Source organism: Silurus meridionalis, chromosome 19, assembly GCF_014805685.1.
Source record: "Silurus meridionalis isolate SWU-2019-XX chromosome 19, ASM1480568v1, whole genome shotgun sequence".
In the NCBI taxonomy this organism is placed as follows: domain Eukaryota; kingdom Metazoa; phylum Chordata; class Actinopteri; order Siluriformes; family Siluridae; genus Silurus; species Silurus meridionalis.
In genome coordinates this window covers 1,520,753-1,537,430 of record NC_060902.1, presented here as the reverse complement: position 1 = coordinate 1,537,430, position 16,678 = coordinate 1,520,753, and the positions used below count along the sequence as shown (strand labels likewise).

Below are 16,678 nucleotides of genomic sequence, written 5' to 3'. Positions count from 1 at the left end.
GCCCTAACCCTCCAGAGACGCTGTAACGTGACACCAGCATCCTAATTATGCAGCACCACCTATAATTTTGAAGTAGACGCACTTTCCTTTTACAAACATTACTAAACCATAAACTACATTAATACAAGTATTGATTTAATCGTAAGTAATTTATTGATGTTTACTATATAATTAAACCCCACAATAAGCCGAATGATTCCCACATGCATGAAACAACATGTTGCATTTATGAGTAGTAATACTTTATGTTCTCAATGACCTATACAACGTTCTGCTTTACACACCAGACTTTACACACAAATTCAACACAATTAACATCATTTATGTTTATTTGGGTTTTTGTAATAAGTGCATATGTGGTTAAAACTCAGGCTAATATCAGTAAGTAGACGTAAACAACGTGCTAACGTGTGTGTAGCTGATGAATAAAACACGATCGGTTGGTGTGACGAGTAAAGTTATTTGATCGTTTTTTGCTGAAACAGCATGATCTGATTTTTGTTCCTTTTTTGTACCACAATAATTTGTCGGCACGCAACACAATAAATTTGCAACACGTCAACTGTTTCGAGTTGTGTATCATTTTGTAGAGCATCCCTGTAACAAGTCTGTTCCTATTATCGACGCCATTATAGCAGCTATCAAGCAGCGGTGTAGCCAGGATTTTTCACTGGGGTGGCCAGGCAGGGGCCAGCAGTTACTCTGGGGTGGCACAGAAAATATCAGCATGCAAACAAACACGGCCCCTCATCCAACCTTAATATAAACCTTTTTAAAAGTATTATAGGTGCTCAAATCACAATGCAACTCTTCGAGTACATTATCGTAAATATCTATTAACAAGGTTCAATTAGATCAATATTTGAGAAATTATTTTCGTCTTTTAAAAACACAGTAACGAGCAGGAGGCCATGGCCACCCTTAGCTCCGCCCTGCTATCAAGATGGGCTTTTTTGCTGAAGATGTCAGAAATCTGGAAAGGAAAAAAATGACACTGGAGACTCCTTCCAAGTAAACTTTCATCAGCATGTCCTTAGAGAAAACCCATCACCAGATCAACAACTATGTCTAGAGTTTTCAGGACTTGCACATTCTTAATTTACATGATGAACGTATAGTATATACAGTAGAGTATAGTTACGCCCCTGACATTTTATTCGAGGTTATGAAATCTAACATGGGGAAGTTATTTTGTGTAATATGGCTTTACAATTTACACACACACTGCAGCTCTTTCCTCTTTCAACACTTTATTACCCTCACCAGCTCCACAGGCACAGTGACCCAAATTCACTCGAGTCTTGCTTTAGGCGTATTCACTCAGTGCTCTGCTGGTGGTTTCCCATAATTTATTACGGTTTAATAATTCAACCAATTAATCAACCATGAATCGACTCTCCACTCTCAAACCTACTGAAAGATTCCCAGAGGCAGGAGGCATTAATATTGTAATGTTTGGCTGTAATGTAACTTACTATGATGGATGAGAAACGCTTTAAGGGGATTTCTACAGAGTTCACTGCACAGTCTGGGGCTGGTTTGTGCAGAAACATACAGACAGGTGATAAAAGGTAAAAACGTCTGACAATCTTCATACTACTCTTTGATGGGCTCTGTAAATATCACCACACCCCATCTGCATGGCACAAAGACTCACTGAATGGTTTCAATATGAATGAAAAGTATGCAAATCATCATAAGGATCTCCATGACCTTCACAATCACAAGCTGAAAAAAAAATCTTTTAGAGGACTGGTCCTCATGACTCCAGAGAATTGTAGAATTGTATTTTTTAACTAACTTCTTGAAGGAATTGTCACATGCCATTAGTCACCGGTGAGGCATTACATTTAATAACATGCAATCAACTGCCTGGATATATAAATAATGCAGGTCATATCAGTTTATTTATCATTTGTTTTCACGCAGGATATCACAGGAAATCACCAGCTCTGCAGTTTAACCTGTATATATTTATAATCACAAGATCATACAGTGTGGATGGATCTATAACATAAGGAATATATTTTGTATTTTGTAACATAAATATCTGAGGCAAAATGTCTTAAATATAGTGAAAGAATGTTAAAGCACATCATAAATATACAAAACAAATAATAAAAAAAATAATTGTGCTTTAAAAAAAAAAAAATTATATAAAGATGGATTCGCTTGCATATACTGCCCTCTAGTGACAGAACAATGGATAGCGTGATAGAAATGCTTTATTGACATTCATATAAGAGCGATCTGACAATGTTCAGATAACACGTAATAAAATAAAAGTAAAAATAGTTAGGAATTAGTTTTTAATATGTGCTTTCCTTCTCTTACACTCTAAGGGCTCTATGTATTTTTTCAGCCATATTCGGTTCTTCTTCAAACTCTTGAATGTGGTAGCATGAAAATTTCCCTTTACTTGAACTAGGAGAACCAGCAAGACAATGATCCTGTGCACAAAGCCAGCTTCATGAAGATATGCTATACATGGAGCTTTTGTCACTCTTCCCAGAAAAGTGGAGGTTATTCTAACAGCAATCACAGTCCAGAATTCAACTAAACTAAAATTTTCCGGAAAATCCATCTTATGTTGAAAGTAATAACTGGTTTTCAGGCCGCTTGTATCTGAGGACAAGTGATTTATCAATTAAAGACACCTGTGAGGACCTAATTAGAGCTGCAGGGGGTTTTCTATGTGAGTAGATCTAGCTAACACACAGCTGGCTGTTTAGGAGCAAACAGTGACAGTTTCTTCAGTACCTTTTTAGATATAAAAAAAAAAGAAAAGAATGAAAAATCCATGCAGCAGCAATGTAAACAAGATCCTGTTCACCACATCCATCCAGGTAATTTTCATTAAGGAATAATATATAAATAAGTGTGTTGGGAATAATGTAATAGTTTATTAGCTATTAGTTTAGAAGATGTAAACCCACAGATTTATAATTGACTATTTTAGATGAATGTAATCTTTAAAGTAGAGATCTTCAGCATAGCCCTTGTTCCATGAAAGCCACAAGAGTTTGAAGATCTTCAGAACAGCCTGAACATTATGGCTTCTCTTCTGTTATTATATCTTCACCTAGAAGAGGTCAAAACCTAAAGAAAAGGAGAAAAGAGATAAAAGGAGACAAAATGGAGAGCCCACTCCTTACATGCCTCACTGTCATGTCTTATATATTACATTTAGAACCAAACACTCAGGGAGTGAAATCCAAATGAAGAACTAAATCCAAATAACTGCAAGAGCTCATTAGACCACCATAGCATTGCTGTGCCTGAAACATTATTACCAACAGTATTTACTTTATACAGTTAAACAGCCTTCATTAGAAGTCGATCGATAGAGCGACAAATCAACAGATTTAAAATAGAAACCGGCTTAAAAACAAAACAAACATAACACTAAAATTTATTACGAAAAAGTAAATAAATACTGACTCATGAAAATGTGCTCAAGAAAATAAATATGAATATTTAAATTAATAAATATAATTATATATTTAATAACTCATAATTGATAAATATAATATAGCGCTCTCCATGAAGTGCAGTCTCACATGTAAAAACAAACAGCGTGGCATCAATGATTCGCCTCTAGAGGCCGCTCTCGTAAAGTGACAGCGGACTGGAACCCGGAAAAACTATCAGTATGGATGGTTTGAGGTTTTGCTGATTAATCGCAAAACCAATGAATCTTACTTTCTATTTAACTTTTATGCAAAACATACAAACCTTTTATACAAATCTTCTATTTAACTTTTATACCAAAAGGAAATCCCTATAAAATTATATCATCTATTAAGCATACTTACACACAAAGTCGTATCATCATCGTCATATTCCGCGGCATGACCTAAACGATCCGTCTTCTGCCTCTCGTAGGTTTTCGTGCGGAGTGTAATTCTGAAGTTGACCTTTAAAATGTGGTATATGAAGCATTAATCCATTTGATTGTTTAGAAATGATGCATCTTTCACATGAGCATGAAACTAAATCTGTACCTCTGTCACTGAAATCAAAGAAGTAGTCAGCAAACAAGGCAGATCGATTCATCCCACGACAGCTGCTTAAGGACCTAGAAGGAAGGGGAACTTATTTGTGAATGCACAAACACACAGCTTTTCAGTTCTGGATTATGATTGGTTGGGAGGTGTTGATTTATGTTCTATAACAGCAGCTCTGACTGTTGTGCAGCTGCAAACCACAGGTTTAAATTTATTCCTTTTTTCTTTAACCTTTATGGAAGGAGTCTCCAGTGTCAGTTATTAATCTCGTTATTCATTAGAAAGAGAAAATGACTGTTTATTGCTGCGAAACTATAATTGATAACAAAAACCATGATTTGTTTGAACACATTGAGTTTCATTCTTTAATAAATATGACTGTTTGTATTCTCAAAAATGGGTGTCATTATAAAAAAGAATAAAACACTTCAGAATGTGCTGCTATAGAAAAAAAAAGATTGTTATGTGCTTCTTTTTGAACATGCCATTCCATATTTAGTCCCCACTTGCTGTTTCAGTTACCTCCACTCTTCTGGGAAGATGTTCCACTAGACTTTTTGGAGATTTGAAATTAAATTTAGACACAAGGGTGTTAGTAAACTCAGGTACTGATGTAGGTGAGGTGAGGTGAGGTGAGGAGGCCTGGGCTCCTCGGCTCTACAGCAGAAGATCTTCCACTCTAACCTATGGAAAGCAGATCTTCATGCAGATGGATTTGTGCACAGAAGCATTGTCATGAAGAAGTTTGGGTTCCCTAATTCAAGTGAAGGAAGAACTTCCACATCCAAAGACGTCCAATACAAGTGTGTGCCTCCAACTTTGCGGTTACAGTTTGGTGAAGAACCACATATGATTGGAAAAGGTAGGTGTCCCAATACTTGTCCATGTAGGCTACATTTTCTAAAGGAAATTATTTACCAGACTCTCCTGCTCCTCAGTCGTACAACTGCAATCACGATCGTCATAATGATGACAAGAAGCACGACTCCGAGACTCCCGAATAGAGCGGCGTAAAACCCTGCACCTCTGCGGAACAGCTCGCACTGTAAACCGTAGTATTCTTGAAAAGTAGACATATAGCACCTGATCGATTTAGAACAAAGAGAAGTTTGTGACGTACCTGTGAAACATTTTTAATGTAATACATTTTAAGGGGATTCGATGTTTCTAACGACTTACAGGCACAACGGGCCGTTTTTTTCATTTACACAGTCCCCATGTGTGCTGCAGTAGTCAGGGTTGGTTTGGCATGGCCCCTCACACACCCAGGCACCATCCACAATCTTCAGTGTGTAGTTTGCAATATTCAAATTACAACTTATGTACGGTTTCAAGTCCAAAATATCTTATTTAAGGGGACAAAACGAACAATCAACAAATCCTTGTTTAAAGAAAATTTTCGTTTCCAATTTTTGAAAATGTATGAAAATCATTACTTACCTGCTAATTCAACTTCTTGCATTAGAACTTCTGGATCTTGTACTGAAACATTTCCAAGTGCTTCACTTAAATGTTTGAGCGAATCTGGATTATTAAACAACGTCATTAGAGATGTTTCTAGATCCTTGTTGAGAAATAGGATTTGTGATTGGTTGTTGGGATAGTTGTACTGTGCAATGCTTTGAACAATGATGCTTCCCTTTCTGGGGATAAAATAAATAAATAAAATCATGTTCGGGTTAAACAGGCAACAACATGAATTTGAAATATATATATATGAGCATCATGGCTAATCTATAAAAAAATCCCCACTACATCTTCTCATCTTCCCCTCATTCTTGTCAAGTCAAGTGACCAAGGTGGCCTGGTAGACCTTCACCCAGTTGTAGAGCCACATTAAACCATTCTTCTACCTTTTCCATTTCACCATATTCTGTTCTAGATTACAAAGGTGCATAAGACTTCACTAAACAATCACTGACTGCTTTCACAAATATGCTAATATCATATATAAGTGAGGGTGAGAAAAGCTCTACTCTACTGAGCATGAGATTTACTCAGCTTTATGGTACTGTTCTTTACTGAGGATGAAAATCGCTCAAACTCACTACAAAGCAAGTAAAATTTTTCCATAATGTTGCTCATTTTCTATTTCCTACACATTTCATTAGAAAATTAGCCACTGATAAAACAACCAATAGGCCATGTGAATGTTCTTATGTACAATCCCAATTCCAAAAAAGTTGGGATGCTGTGCAAAATGTCAATAAATACAGAATGCAATGATTTGGAAAATCTCATAAAACTATATTTTATTCACAAAAACTTTTGGAAAGGAATGTTGTCCCTGGGTGTGCTTTGTTGTGGTTTTCTTTTCATGATGCGCCAAATGTGTTTAAATAATGAAAGGTCTAGACTGCAGGCAGACCAGTTCAGCACCTGGACTCTTCTACTACTAAGTCATGCTATTGTAATAGATGCGGTATGCAGTTAGCATTATCTTGCTCAAATATGCAAAGCCTTCACTGAAAAAGACTTTCAAGATGAAAGCATTTGTTGCTCTAAAACCTATATATACCATACAGCATTGATGGAGCCTTTCCAAATGTGCAAGCTGCTAATTCCACAGGCACTAATGCACCACAATACATCAGAGATGCAGCTGTTTGAACTGAGTGTTAAGAAGCCAGATAGTCCCGCTCCTCTTTAGTCCAGGGGACGTGGTGTCCATGGTTTCCAAAAAAACCCCACATTTTTCCATTATTCTGAGCATGGAACAGTTTTCCACTTTGCCTTGGTATATTTTAAATGAACTTTGGTTCAAAAGAGGATGGCAGTGTTTCTGGATCTTGCGCAATCATGTTTTCTTCTTCACATGATTGAGATTTAACCAGCATTTGCAAACTGTGTTCATCGACAATGATTTCTGCAGGTGTTAATGAGCCCATGCAGTAATATCTGTTACCAAATTATGACTATTTTAAATGCAGAGCTGCCTGAGGGCCCAAAGATCACGGCCATCCAATATTGCAGGGTCAGCCATGATACAGCACCCCTGGAGCACAGAGAGTTAAGGGCCTAAGAGCAAAATCTTGCAGATCCTGGGGCTTGAACTGCTGACCTTCTGATCAATAACCCAGAGAGCCACCACTGAGCTACCACCTCCCATTGGCGACAAGCTGATGACTATTACAGCAGGATATTTAAAAAGGGAGTTTTTAGTGGGGAACTTACAAGAGTCTGGTGATCTTTAAATCTCTGAAGTTTATTGCATCTGCTTTTCTGGTAATGTCAGAAAGCTGCAAAAACAATAAACACTGTTTGTTATATATAAAATTACATATACATAGTGTGTTCCAACTTGACAATAACTAAAATGAAATTAACCAACATACCTCAGGTGAAATGATTGAAATCAAGTTTTTGGATGCCTCAGAGTTCAAATAATCATAATCAGAAATATAGTCCTTTATAATTTTTAAAGAAATGATTGCATTTCGTGTAGGTCTTTCCTCAGCTGGAAATAAGGATTTACTGTTATTTGAATTCATTTATTTGTGCTATATCAATTATTTATTGACTCACAAAAGTTAAAAAGCCAATTATACAAAACAAAGATTTTACTAAACAAAACTATTTTTGAGCATACAGGAATGATTTACTTACAGAATATAACAGGTGTTGTGCTGGTTCCAAATCTACATGAATCACCATAAGTGAAATCAGTGCAGTTGCACTGACACAACCCAGACGTCATGTTCAAAAAACATGGGGAACCATTACACTGGCAATCTGTACAGCTTTTTATGATAACAGCAGTGCCAGTTGATAAAGTAGATTCACTTGATGATACAGAATTAGCTGTAGTCATGGAAGCTGATGCTGTGGATCCTGCACTGATGGTGGAGTAAAGAGTTGTAGAGGAGTATTTTGTGGTAGATGAAGATGCATTTATATAGGTTGTGCCTACTGTTGAAGTTTTAATAGTTGTGGAGCTGAAATTGATTGGTGGTGAAACCGATTCCTTTGTTGTGGATCTGGGACTGGGTGATTTGATCGATTCAGAAGTGGAAGGTAACCGATTTTTAGAGGTTAAATCAATAGAAACATTATTTGTGTCTGTCATGGTAAAGGATGTAGTTGGACTTTCTGCAAAGGTTGGCAGCATTGTTGTGAAGCTATTTGTGCTTGAAAATGTTGTTGATTGTTGATTTGTCATTACAGATTTGGAGGTAGATGGCAATAAATGGAAGTTTTCAGTTGAGGAGGGAAGTACTGATTGGATTGTTCTATCTGTTGCTGTTGTTAGTGGTGCTGTAGATCCGAATTCTGTTGATGGATTTGAAGGTGCTGTTGTACTTGTGGAAGGGGATCCTGAAGACTGCTGACTTGATTCCATAGAAAATTGAGATGTTTCAACAGTGTATCCTGTTGAGCTTGCTCCTGTTGTTTCAGAAGTAATGGTTGGAGAAGGTTTTAAGGGCACAGATGTTATGTATGTGGATGGCACTGAATAGACGTTTTCAGTTGAGGAAAGATGTAGGGTTTCCTCTGTTGCATAGGCTGTGGGACTTGTTTGTATTGTTCTGTCGATTGCTGGTGTGACTGTCATTGGTCCTGTTGAAGGATTTGCAGAAAGTGGTACAGGAGTGGGAGAAGATACAGGGGTCTGTTGACTTGTCAATTTTGACACTTCTGAAGTTCCACTGGACTGTTCTGTTATGTCTGTTGATGTGTATTCATTAGGGCTCAGAGTAGTAATCATTGCCAATGCAGAAATTAAATTGGTATGAGATGTTAAAGTTGTTGATGATTCCGTTGTCAATGACGATGATGAATGTGTAGCTTCATCTGAAGATTTAGTAGTTGTTTCTTCAGATTCTATGATTGTGGGGACTGTTTTAGTTGCACTTGTGAATATTGCGTGTATGGTTGTGGGACTGTATTTAGTTGTTGAAGATGAGGCTATTGTTTCACCTGTGGTTGGAAATACAGATGTTTGGTCTGGTGCTTTTGAAGATTCAAAAGTCTGCCCAGTTGTTTTAATTGATGTGTCCTCGCTTGAGGTTGTTTGTGCAGTTTCAGAACTTACAGATGTATGTTGTGAAAAGGTAGTAGATGGTATGGAATATGCATCTACAGTTGAGGAGAACACAGTGTAATGTGCTGATTCCTCAGATGAAGAGAGTATTTGAGTTGTTTGGATTGTGCTTTCTGTTGTTGTTGTTAGTGGTGCTGTAGATCCGAGCTCTGTTGATGTATCGGAAGGTGCTGTTGTACTTGTGGAAGGGGATCCTGAAGACTGCTGACTTGATTCCATAGAAAATTGAGATGTTTCAACAGTGTATCCTGTTGAGCTTGCTTCTGTTGTTTCAGAAGTAATGGTTGGAGGGGGTTGTGAGGGCATAGATGTTATGTATGTGGATGGCACTGAATAGACGTTTTCAGTTGAGGAAAAATGTGGTGTTTCCTCTGTTGCATAGGCTGTGGGACTTGTTTGTATTGTTCTGTCGATTGCTGGTGTGACTGTCATTGGTCCTGTTGAAGGATTTGCAGAAAGTGGTACAGGAGTGGGAGAAGATACAGGGGTCTGTTGACTTGTCAATTTTGAAATTTCTGAAGTTCCACTGGACTGTTCTGTTATGTCTGTTGATGTGTATTCATTAGGGCTCAGAGTAGTAGTCACTGCCAATGCAGAGATTAAATTGGTATGAGATGTTAAAATTGTTGATGATTCTGTTGTCGATGACGATGATGAATGTGTAGCTTCATCTGAAGATTTAGTAGTTGGTTCTTCAGATTCTATGATTGTGGGTACTGTTTCAGTTGCACTTGTGAATATTGCATGTATGGTTGTGGGACTGTATTTAGTTGTTGAAGATGAGGCTATAGTTTCACCTGTGGTTGGAAATACAGATGTTTGGTCTGGTGCTTGTGAAGATTCAAAAGTCTGCCCAGTTGTTTTAATTGATGTGTCCTCTCTTGAGGTTGTTTGTGCAGTTTCAGAACTCACTGATGGACGGTGTGTAAATGTAATGGATGTTGAGTAGGTGGATGGCATTGAATGGGCATCTACAGTTGAAGAGATCGCAGTGGAATGTGCTGATTCCTCGGTTGTAGAGACTATTTGAGTTGTTTCGATTGTGCTTTTTGTTGCCATTACCATTGTTGATGTATGTTGGAATTCTGTTGATGGAACTGAAGGTGCTGTTGTACCTGTGGAAGGAGTTCCTGAAGATTTCTGACTTGTTCCTATTAAAAATTGCGAGGTTTTAACAGTGTACCCTGTAGAGCTTGCGCCTCTTGTTTCAGAAGAAAGGGTTGGATGAAGTTTTGAGGACACAGATGTTATGTAGGTGGATGCTATTGAATGGACGTTTTCAGTTGAGGACCGATGTACTGATTCCTCTGTTGTATTGACTGTGCGACCTGTTTGTATTGTGCTGCCTGTTGCTAGTGTGACATCTGTTTTGGATGTGACTTCTGTTGGTTCTGTAGTGGTGTATGAAAGAAGTGTGACAGTTGTGGGAGAAGATCCAGGGGTCTGTTGACTTGGCATTTTTGAAACTTCTGAAGTTCCACTGGACTGTTCAATTATTTCTGTTGATGTGTGTTCATTAGTGCTCAGTGTGCTCATCACTGCCAAGTCAGAAATTAAATTGGTATGAGATGTTAATGTTGTTCGTGATTCTGTTGTCGATGACGATGATGAATGTGTACCTTCATCTGAAGATTTAGTAGTTGTTTCGTCAGATTCTACCATTGTGGGGACTGTTTCAGTTGCACTTGTGAATATTGCGTGTATGGTTGTGGGACTGTATTTAGTTGTTGAAGATGAGGCTATAGTTTCACCTGTGGTTGGAAATACAGATGTTTGGTCTGGTGCTTTTGAAGATTCAAAAGTCTGCCCAGTTGTTTTAATTGATGTGTCCTCGCTTGAGGTTGTTTGTGCAGTTTCAGAACTTACAGATGTATGTTGTGAAAAGGTAGTAGATGGTATGGAATATGCATCTACAGTTGAGGAGAACACAGTGTAATGTGCTGATTCCTCAGATGAAGAGAGTATTTGAGTTGTTTGGATTGTGCTTTCTGTTGTTGTTGTTAGTGGTGCTGTAGATCCGAGCTCTGTTGATGTATCGGAAGGTGCTGTTGTACTTGTGGAAGGGGATCCTGAAGACTGCTGACTTGATTCCATAGAAAATTGAGATGTTTCAACAGTGTATCCTGTTGAGCTTGCTTCTGTTGTTTCAGAAGTAATGGTTGGATGAAGTTTTGAGGACACAGATGTTATGTATGTGGATGGCACTGAATAGACGTTTTCAGTTGAGGAAAGATGTACTGATTCCTCTGTTGTATTGACTGTGCGACCTGTTTGTATTGTGCTGCCTGTTGCTAGTGTGACATCTGTTTTGGATGTGACTTCTGTTGGTTCTGTAGTGGTGTATGAAAGAAGTGTGACAGTTGTGGGAGAAGATCCAGGGTCTGTTGACTTGTCAATTTTGAAATTTCTGAAGTTCCACTGGACTGTTCAGTTATTTCTGTTGATGTGTGTTCATTAGTGCTCAGTGTGCTCATCACTGCCAAGTCAGAAATTAAATTGGTATGAGATGTTAAAATTGTTGATGATTCTGTTGATGGAACTGAAGGTGCTGTTGTACCTGTGGAAGGAGTTCCTGAAGATTTCTGACTTGTTCCTATTAAAATTGCGAGGTTTTAACAGTGTACCCTGTAGAGCTTGCCTCTTGTTTCAGAAGAAAGGGTTGGATGAAGTTTTGAGGACACAGATGTTATGTATGTGGATGGCACTGAATAGACGTTTTCAGTTGAGGAAAGATGTGGTGTTTCCTCTGTTGCATAGGCTGTGGGACTTGTTTGTATTGTTCTGTCGATTGCTGGTGTGACTGTCACTGGTCCTGTTGAAGGATTTGCAGAAAGTGGTACAGGAGTGGGAGAAGATACAGGGTCTGTTGACTTGTCAATTTTGAAATTTCTGAAGTTCCACTGGACTGTTCAGTTATTTCTGTTGATGTGTGTTCATTAGTGCTCAGTGTGCTCATCACTGCCAAGTCAGAAATTAAATTGGTATGAGATGTTAAAATTGTTGATGATTCTGTTGTCGATGACGATGATAAATGTGTAGCTTCATCTGAAGATTTAGTAGTTGTTTCGTCAGATTCTACCATTGTGGGGACTGTTTCAGTTGCACTTGTGAATATTATGTATGGTTGTGGGACTGTATTTAGTTGTTGAAGATGAGGCTATAGTTTCTCCTGTGGTTGGAAATACAGATGTTTGGTCTGGTGCTTTTGAAGATTCAAAAGTCTGCCCAGTTGTTTTAATTGATGTGTCCTCTTGAGGTTGTTTGTGCAGTTTCAGAACTCACTGATGGACGGTGTAAAGGTAATGGATGTTGAGTAGGTGGATGGCATTGAATGGGCATCTACAGTTGAGGAGAACACAGTGTAATGTGCTGATTCCTCGGTTGTAGAGACTATTTGAGTTGTTTGATTGTGCTTTCTGTTGCCATTACCATTGTTGATGTAGGTTGGAATTCTGTTGATGGAACTGAAGGTGCTGTTGTACCTGTGGAAGGAGTTCCTGAAGATTTCTGACTTGTTCCTATTAAAATTGCGAGGTTTTAACAGTGTACCCTGTAGAGCTTGCCTCTTGTTTCAGAAGTAATGGTTGGAGGGGTTTTGAGGGCACAGATGTTATGTATGTGGATGGCACTGAATAGACGTTTTCAGTTGAGGAAAGATGTGGTGTTTCCTCTGTTGCATAGGCTGTGGGACTTGTTTGTATTGTTCTGTCGATTGCTGGTGTGACTGTCACTGGTCCTGTTGAAGGATTTGCAGAAAGTGGTACAGGAGTGGGAGAAGATACAGGGGTCTGTTGACTTGTCAATTTTGAAATTTCTGAAGTTCCACTGGACTGTTCTGTTATGTCTGTTGATGTGTATTCATTAGGGCTCAGAGTAGTAGTCACTGCCAATGCAGAGATTAAATTGGTATGAGATGTTAAAATTGTTGATGATTTTGTTGTCGATGACGATGATGAATGTGTAGCTTCATCTGAAGATTTAGTAGTTGGTTCTTCAGATTCTATGATTGTGGGTACTGTTTCAGTTGCACTTGTGAATATTGCGTGTATGGTTGTGGGACTGTATTTAGTTGTTGAAGATGAGGCTATAGTTTCACCTGTGGTTGGAAATACAGATGTTTGGTCTGGTGCTTGTGAAGATTCAAAAGTCTGCCCAGTTGTTTTAATTGATGTGTCCTCTCTTGAGGTTGTTTGTGCAGTTTCAGAACTCACTGATGGACGGTGTGTAAAGGTAATGGATGTTGAGTAGGTGGATGGCATTGAATGGGCATCTACAGTTGAAGAGATCGCAGTGGAATGTGCTGATTCCTCGGTTGTAGAGACTATTTGAGTTGTTTCGATTGTGCTTTCTGTTGGCATTACCATTGTTGATGTAGGTTGGAATTCTGTTGATGGAACTGAAGGTGCTGTTGTACCAGTGGAAGGAGTTCCTGAAGATTTCTGACTTGTTCCTATTAAAAATTGAGGTTTTAACAGTGTATCCTGTTGAGCTTGCTTCTTGTTTCAGAAGAAAGGGTTGGATGAAGTTTTGAGGACACAGATGTTATGTAGGTGGATGGCATTGAATGGGCATCTACAGTTGAGGAGAACACAGTGTAATGTGCTGATTCCTCGGTTGTAGAGACTATTTGAGTTGTTTGATTGTGCTTTCTGTTGCCATTACCATTGTTGATGTAGGTTGGAATTCTGTTGATGGAACTGAAGGTGCTGTTGTACCAGTGGAAGGAGTTCCTGAAGATTTCTGACTTGATTCCATAGAAAATTGAGATGTTTCAACAGTGTATCCTGTTGAGCTTGCTTCTTGTTTCAGAAGAAAGGGTTGGATGAAGTTTTGAGGACACAGATGTTATGTAGGTGGATGCTATTGAATGGACATTTTCAGTTGAGGAAAGATGTACTGATTCCTCTGTTGTATTGACTGTGCGACCTGTTTGTATTGTTCTGTCGATTGCTGGTGTGACTGTCATTGGTCCTGTTGAAGGATTTGCAGAAAGTGGTACAGGAGTGGAGAAGATACAGGGTCTGTTGACTTGTCAATTTTGAAATTTCTGAAGTTCCACTGGACTGTTCAGTTATTTCTGTTGATGTGTGTTCATTAGTGCTCAGTGTGCTCATCACTGCCAAGTCAGAAATTAAATTGGTATGAGATGTTAATGTTGTTCGTGATTCTGTTGTCGATGACGATGATGAATGTGTACCTTCATCTGAAGATTTAGTAGTTGTTTCGTCAGATTCTACCATTGTGGGGACTGTTTCAGTTGCACTTGTGAATATTATGTATGGTTGTGGGACTGTATTTAGTTGTTGAAGATGAGGCTATAGTTTCTCCTGTGGTTGGAAATACAGATGTTTGGTCTAGTGCTTTTGAAGATTCAAAAGTCTGCCCAGTTGTTTTAATTGATGTGTCCTCGCTTGAGGTTGTTTGTGCCGTTTCAGAACTTACAGATGTATGTTGTGAAAAGGTAGTAGATGGTATGGAATATGCATCTACAGTTGAGGAGAACACAGTGTAATGTGCTGATTCCTCAGATGAAGAGAGTATTTGAGTTGTTTGGATTGTGCTTTCTGTTGCCATTACCATTGTTGATGTAGGTTGGAATTCTGTTGATGGAACTGAAGGTGCTGTTGTACTTGTGGAAGGATCCTGAAGACTGCTGACTTGATTCCATAGAAAATTGAGATGTTTCCACAGTGTATCCTGTTGAGCTTGCTTCTGTTGTTTCAGAAGTAATGGTTGGAGGGGGTTGTGAGGGCATAGATGTTATGTATGTGGATGGCACTGAATAGACGTTTTCAGTTGAGGAAAGATGTGGTGTTTCCTCTGTTGCATAGGCTGTGGGACTTGTTTGTATTGTTCTGTCGATTGCTGGTGTGACTGTCATTGGTCCTGTTGAAGGATTTGCAGAAAGTGGTACAGGAGTGGGAGAAGATACAGGGGTCTGTTGACTTGTCAATTTTGAAATTTCTGAAGTTCCACTGGACTGTTCTGTTATATCTGTTGATGTGTATTCATTAGGGCTCAGAGTAGTAGTCACTGCCAATGCAGAGATTAAACTGGTATGAGATGTTGTTAGTGGTGCTGCAGGGCCGAATTCTGTTGATGGATCTGAAGGTGCTGTTGTACTTTTGGAAGGGGATCCTGAGGACTGCTGACTTAAATCCCTAGAAAATGTAGATGTTTCAACAGTGTATCCTGTTGAGCTTGCTCCTGTTGTTTTAGAAGTAATGGTTGGAGAAGGTTTTGAGGGCACAGATGTTATGTATGTGGATGGCACTAAATAGACGTTTTCAGTTGAGGAAAGACGTGGGGTTTCCTCTGTTGCATAGGCTGTGGGACTTGTTTGTATTGTTTTGTCGATTGCTGGTGTGACTGTCATTGGTCCTGTTGAAGGATTTGCAGAAAGTGGTACAGTTGTGGGAGAAGATCCAGGGGTCTGTTGACTTGGCATTTTTGAAACTTCTGAAGTTCCACTGGACTGTTCCATTATTTCTGTTGATGTGTGTTCATTAGTGCTCAGTGTGCTCATCACTGCCAAGTCAGAAATTAAATTGGTATGATATGTTAAAGTTGTTGCTGATTCTGTTGTTAATGAAGAGAATGAATGTCTACCTTCAGTTGAGGATACAGGACTTGTTTTTGTGGATCCTACCATTGTGGGGACTGTTGCAGTTGCACTTGTGAATATTGCGTGTATGGTTGTGGGGCTGTATTTAGTTGTTGAAGATGAGGCTATAGTTTCACCTGTGGTTGGAAATACAGATGTTTGATCTGTTGCTTTTGAAAATTCAAAAGTCTGCCCAGTTGTTTTAATTGATGGGTCCTCGCTTGAGGTTGTTTGTGCCATTTCAGGACTTACAGATGTATGTTGTGAAAAGGTAGTAGATGGTATGGAATATGCATCTACAGTTGAGGAGAACACAATGTAATGTGCTGATTCCTCAGATGAAGAGAGTATTTGAGTTGTTTGGATCGTGCTTTCTTTTGCTGTTGTTAGTGGTGCTGTAGATCGGAATTCTGTTGATGGATTTGAAGGTGCTGTTGTACTTGTGGAAGGGGATCCTGAAGACTGCTGACTTGATTCCCTAGAAAATGTAGATGTTTCAACAGTGTATCCTGTTGAGCTTGCTCCTGTTGTTTTAAAAGTAATGGTTGGAGGAGGTTTTGAGGGCACAGATGTTATGTATGTGGATGGCACTAAATAGACGTTTTCAGTTGAGGAAAGACGTGGGGTTTCCTTTGTTGCATAGGATGTGGGATTTGTTTGTATTGTTCTGTCCGTTGATGCTGTGACTGACATTGGTCCTGTTGAAGGATTTGCAGAAAGTGGTACAGGAGTGGGAGAAGATACAGGGGTCTGTTGACTTGTTAATTTTGACATTTCTGAAGTTCCACTGGACTGTTCAATTATTTCTGTTGATGTGTGTTCATTAGGGCTCAGTGTGCTCATCACTGCCAATGCAGAATTTAAATTGGTATGAGATGTTAAAGTTGTTCGTGATTCTGTTGTCGATGACGATGATGAATGTATACCTTCATCTGAAGATTTAGTAGTTGGTTCTTCAGATTCTATCATTGTGGGGACTGTTTCAGTTGCACTTGTGAATATTGCGTGTATGGTTGTGGGGCTGTA

At 38.9% G+C, this 16,678-nt stretch overlaps 2 protein-coding genes across 2 annotated transcripts in view; one reads left to right on the top strand and one right to left on the bottom strand.

Moving 5' to 3' along the window:
• Positions 1-1,894: 1,894 nt before the first annotated feature.
• Positions 1,895-16,678, top strand: part of pax7a (paired box 7a) — an 88,923-nt gene continuing 74,139 nt past the window's right edge. The window contains exon 1 of the mRNA XM_046875232.1: positions 1,895-2,846. Within this exon, the coding sequence (XP_046731188.1) occupies positions 2,801-2,846 (46 nt within the window). The 5' untranslated portion in view covers positions 1,895-2,800. The remainder of the gene's footprint in view (positions 2,847-16,678) is intronic.
• Positions 2,208-11,205, bottom strand: LOC124402298 (flocculation protein FLO11). The gene is made up of 9 exons (XM_046875229.1): positions 7,614-11,205; positions 7,343-7,464; positions 7,182-7,246; positions 5,448-5,650; positions 5,187-5,352; positions 4,926-5,090; positions 4,005-4,078; positions 3,816-3,917; positions 2,208-3,099 (listed from the first exon to the last, which is right to left on the bottom strand). Exons 1-8 carry the CDS (start codon positions 11,140-11,142, stop codon positions 3,838-3,840), a joined length of 4,404 nt encoding a protein of 1,467 aa, XP_046731185.1. The 5' UTR covers positions 11,143-11,205; the 3' UTR covers positions 2,208-3,099; positions 3,816-3,837.